The sequence below is a fragment of the Lynx rufus genome, unplaced genomic scaffold (genome assembly GCF_022079265.1).
Source record: "Lynx rufus isolate CCGP_SWC_20201006 ecotype Redwood Valley unplaced genomic scaffold, mLynRuf1.p SCAF_48, whole genome shotgun sequence".
NCBI lineage: Eukaryota > Metazoa > Chordata > Mammalia > Carnivora > Felidae > Lynx > Lynx rufus.
The window spans coordinates 200,827-205,213 of record NW_025814865.1 but is presented as its reverse complement, the minus strand read 5'-3'; the positions used below and the strand labels follow the sequence as shown (position 1 = coordinate 205,213).

At 60.1% G+C, this 4,387-nt stretch overlaps 1 protein-coding gene across 1 annotated transcript; it reads right to left on the bottom strand.

Moving 5' to 3' along the window:
• LOC124525808 (testis-specific Y-encoded protein 1-like) lies at window positions 1–4,387 on the bottom strand. The gene is made up of 6 exons (XM_047098390.1): window positions 3,001–4,387; window positions 1,672–1,749; window positions 1,405–1,516; window positions 1,137–1,282; window positions 941–1,032; window positions 1–246 (listed from the first exon to the last, which is right to left on the bottom strand). Exons 1-5 carry the CDS (start codon window positions 3,664–3,666, stop codon window positions 961–963), a joined length of 1,074 nt encoding a protein of 357 aa, XP_046954346.1. The 5' UTR covers window positions 3,667–4,387; the 3' UTR covers window positions 1–246; window positions 941–960.

The following is a 4,387-nucleotide window of genomic DNA, read 5'->3' as shown; positions in this document are numbered from 1 at the left end:
CACACACACACACACACACACACACAGACACACAGACACACACACACAGACACACACACACACACACACACACACACACACAGAAACAGAAGGGTTTTTAGCTTCCTGTATGTGTCCGCATAAACATCGTGGCAACTCTTCAAGGCTGCCACATGTGATCACTTCCCCAATTGTCTCCGGGGCTCGTAGAAGACAGGAGACGCATCCACCCATCTCTTCCAGCACTGGTCGCGTCCTCCATTGTTCCTGATGGGCAAACATAGAAGTTCTGTGCCTTTCACGTCCACACAGATGCAGAGCCCCTGATGCATATGGGCACACGCAGACACATTCGCGTACATGCACACACACGCACCCCCACACAACAGACACCAAGAGTGATATGGGATATTTTCAAATACATCCCAGATGGTGCCACTCTTTTGCCTCGCCCTTTTGGGATCCCTCTTGCTTTGTCACCCAGGGATTCCTTTCCAGCCCCCAATGGCCTTGGGCTAGTTCTAAGAATGGCTGTCAGGTTGCGGGAGGACATGGCGTGGTGGGGCACATGGAAGGAAGTGCGAGATTCTCACCACAGTGGCGCCTGGGGACACGGCAGCTCCAGTCCCAAAGACTGGCAGGCAAATCCAGACTGAAGGAGCAGGGGGAAGCCCGGGAGAGGGCGGACATCCACGGGGAGCATCTGTGGTGGAGAAGCATTGCTCCTCCCGAGTGGCCCTCCAAAGCCCCAGCCCACAGCACAACTGCATTTGGTTTGCAGGCATCGACCCACTGTGTGTTTGCAGCTGAGTCCCTGCAGGTCCCTTGTCATCCTCCCACCCGCTCCCCATGCTACCTGGGTCCCAGTCTCGGCGGACCTTCCATTTCCAAGCCAATGTCTGGCCCACGTTCCTTGCCCATACAACACATGTGTCAACACACTGCATACTGGGGTTCTCACCGACACGTGCGCACGTCAGGTCATTGTCCTCTGGTCCCTTCCTCCCACAGGTAGTACTGCAGGGGATTGGGCCACAGGTCCTCGATGATGATCTGGTAGGGGACACAGGCCGGCGCCACATTGGGCATAGCCCACTCTCCTCTCTGGCCGGGGGCCACCCACATCCCACTGCTGACGAAGGCCTCAGGGGCCCCACCTCGGCAAACCTGTTCGTCCCTGGGCAGCTATGCTCACACAGCCAATTCAACAAGTTAAGCCTGGTGGGGTCATGCCTGCGACTGGGAGCTCCACGTTCATAATCCCAAAACCACTGGACTGGAGTGGAACGAATTGCCCTGTAGCCTAAAGGAAGAGAGGATTTGAGGAGCAACCAGACGGCCTCCTCTCCACCCACCCCTCCCTCCTGCCCCTGATTCATGCTCATCATCCCCCTGCCCAGCACCACCATGGGACCCACACTCTACCAGCAAAGCTAAGCTGATACTCCTTAATGATCACTGGGTTCCAGAAGTACGGGTTGTCCCCAAAGAAAAACATCACTCTGCAGCGGTACTTGGGATGGCCCACTTCCTCCACCTGCCGTGAGCAACGGGACAGGAAGGGCAAGTGTCCTCCCTCGGGGTCCTGACCTCCTTGCCTGGCTGTGAGGGTGAGCACCTTTGCCTCACCCTCTCCTGCCCAAATCCCACACCCGACGGGACGGCCCCCAGCCACAGCCTCCCCGGTCTGACCTCTAAGTTGACCACGTAGCTGAGCACGTCTTTGTCCTGGGCACCGTTCAAGGCCGACAACTGGGGGTGATTCAGAATCTGTGCTGGGTCAAGGAGCTGTGCCTTCAGATGCTGTGGAATCAGACACGGCCCACAACCACAACCCTCCCAGGCTAAGAGCAAGGGACTAGATCATGGCATGTGCAGAAAGACCAGGAAACACTAGCCCCCACACTCCTCAGCCTCTGCAAATGCATCAGACCCCATCGACACTGCGCTGTCCGTTGGCTTCCTGTACCTCCCACGCTGTCTGCACACAGCAGGGAGAGACTCCGCTGCCTGGACTCCTCACAGTTCCTTCATATCCCTGACCTGTGTGGGTTGCCAGCAGCCCATCATAGCTTGTGATGTCGGCATGTGCTCTGACCCCTCCTCACGGCTGGGTGTTTTGGCATATTCCCGTGAAGACCAATGTTGTCACCGGCCTTCTGAGTCCAGAAGGAATAACACGGCTTACAAGAAACCGACTGCACACTAACGATGCAAACGGAGGGTGTGGGAGGGAGAAAGAGATCGAGAAGCACGGACAAGGAGGGCAGAGGAGGGAAAAGAAAGTAGACACAGTGACACAGCCAGTCAGGAGAGAAAGACATGGGTGGGACCCAGCCGGAGCCTGAGGACAGAGAGGGAAGCAGGGGTGGAGATACCAGGAGAGAGTCCTGTGTGTGTGTGTGTGTGTGTGTGTGTGTGTGTGTGTGTGTGTGTGTGTGTGTGTGTGGGTGTGTGTGGGTGGGTGGGTGGGTCTGTGGAGGCAGATTGTACCCCGCTCGGAGTAGGTCTGAGTCGTCCTCCTGTCTGGATCAGGGGGGTGGCATGGTTCCACTAAAGGCCATGAGTGTGTGTCTGAAATGCTCTCTTTTGACGGAACTGCTAGAAAACGTGCACAGCCTGTGAATGTGAAGGTGGGTGTGCGGCCTGTGTCACTCTCCCATTTGGCAGCGAAACGTTTCCTTGCCTTATCTGCTCTGAGTGAAGGCTGCTCTGTGCTACCCTAGCTCTGGTAGCATGGGGACACATGCCTCACGCCCACAAATAACGTGTGAGAGCAGCCTGCAGGCCAACGCTGGCGGACACCTAGAGGAAGCAGGTCCAAGTCCCCAAGTCCCCCCATCCCCAACAACCGCCCCTGTCCAAGGCCTTACATTGGATCCCAGACCGCACCAACCCAGGGCCAGGGACCACTGCCCAGCTCTCCTCCCTGGGGGCCATCGCCCTGAGGCACCCTGCTCTCAGGGCCCAGCCCTCCTGCACAACACCCCCGCCATCACCCACCAGCACAAGGAAGGATACCGCCTGGGCCCAGAAGCCAGGGATGTGCTCGATGATGGCCCTTCTCTGATCCAGGTAAGAAATCCGCCTCCGAAGAATCCTGCGCTTCAGCCGCCATAAGGCCCTGGAATCTTGGGCATTCCCAGCGCTGATCTCCAGCTGAAGACGCTCCAGCGCTGCCAGCGGGTCCTGGGCTGAGGCAGGACACAGCACTGGCTCCTGCTGCTGCGGCTCCTGTGAGAGCTGGGGCCCCTCCTCCGCCTCTGCATCTGCCTCGGGCTTCTCCTCTTGCTCCGGAATCTCCTCCAGCTGCTGTCTCCCCTCCTCCACCTCCTCCTGCTCGCGCATGTCCTCTGCTTCTGGCTTGGCTCCCTCAGAATTCTCCTCTCCAGCCACCTCTTCCTCGGTCGCCTCCCCGTCCTCTTCCTCCACCCCGATCACCACCTCAGCCGCCACCATTCCGTCATCCAATATCACCACCAATTCCTCCGCTGGGCTTGCCCCCTGTATCTCACACCCGGCCTGGGCTTCCTGCACCCCTGAACCTGGGGACTGCGGCCAGCCCACGCCCTCCAGCGCCCCTGCATTCCCGCGGGCCCGGGACTCTCGACCTTTCTCATCCAGGACGATCAGGGCCCTGGGTCGACGGGAATCACCGCTTTTTCCGGACCGCGACACGCTGGCCATGACGCTCGGCCCCGGCCCCAGTGTAGCTAGGGCAGCCTCAGGACAAGGACAGGGAAATGGCAGCAGGTGGAGAGAGCCTTGCCCTCAAGGCGGTTGGCTCCCTGTTGCCTCCCGCCTCAGCCCGCCCAAGTTGGGCGCAGGCGCACAGGCTCTGGGATTTGACGACTCCGCATTGGCCGCGGCTGCCGTGGAGGCGGGGCCTAGACAGAGGCAGTGAGGAGTGTGCGCATGCGGCCTGCGGGCGAAGTGGTTCCAGGGCAGGTCAGGCCCGCTGGCCAGGTTGGCGGAGCAATCAGTTGCACGACAGCAGGGCAGGGTGTTGGCCGCCGGCTAGCGCACGCCAGCGGCCGGTCCGGGCTCTGGAGCAAGGGCCCAGCCGCCAGCGTGGACCCCGTTTTGCCGCATGTCCTCTTCAGCGCTGTCACCTTCCAGGCCTGACTCGCGAGGTCCCCGGTGTCACACAGTCTGTGTTCGCTTGTACACCCTTTCCCCAGAGGCCTCACTACGGGCACCAGAGCACTCAGCACAGGAACGTCCGCAGCGTGAGCCACTGTCTGCTCCGTCCCCTTGCCCCTGTTTCATGAAGCTGGGGCAAGGCCTGGAGAAGTCCTTAGGTGTCGCGCCTACCGGCGCCACATGCCCGTCCGCACGGTTTCTCCTCCTTGGCCATCAGGCTGAGGGCGGCGGTAAGGTGGGCGCCCACCCAGAACCAGTGACACCC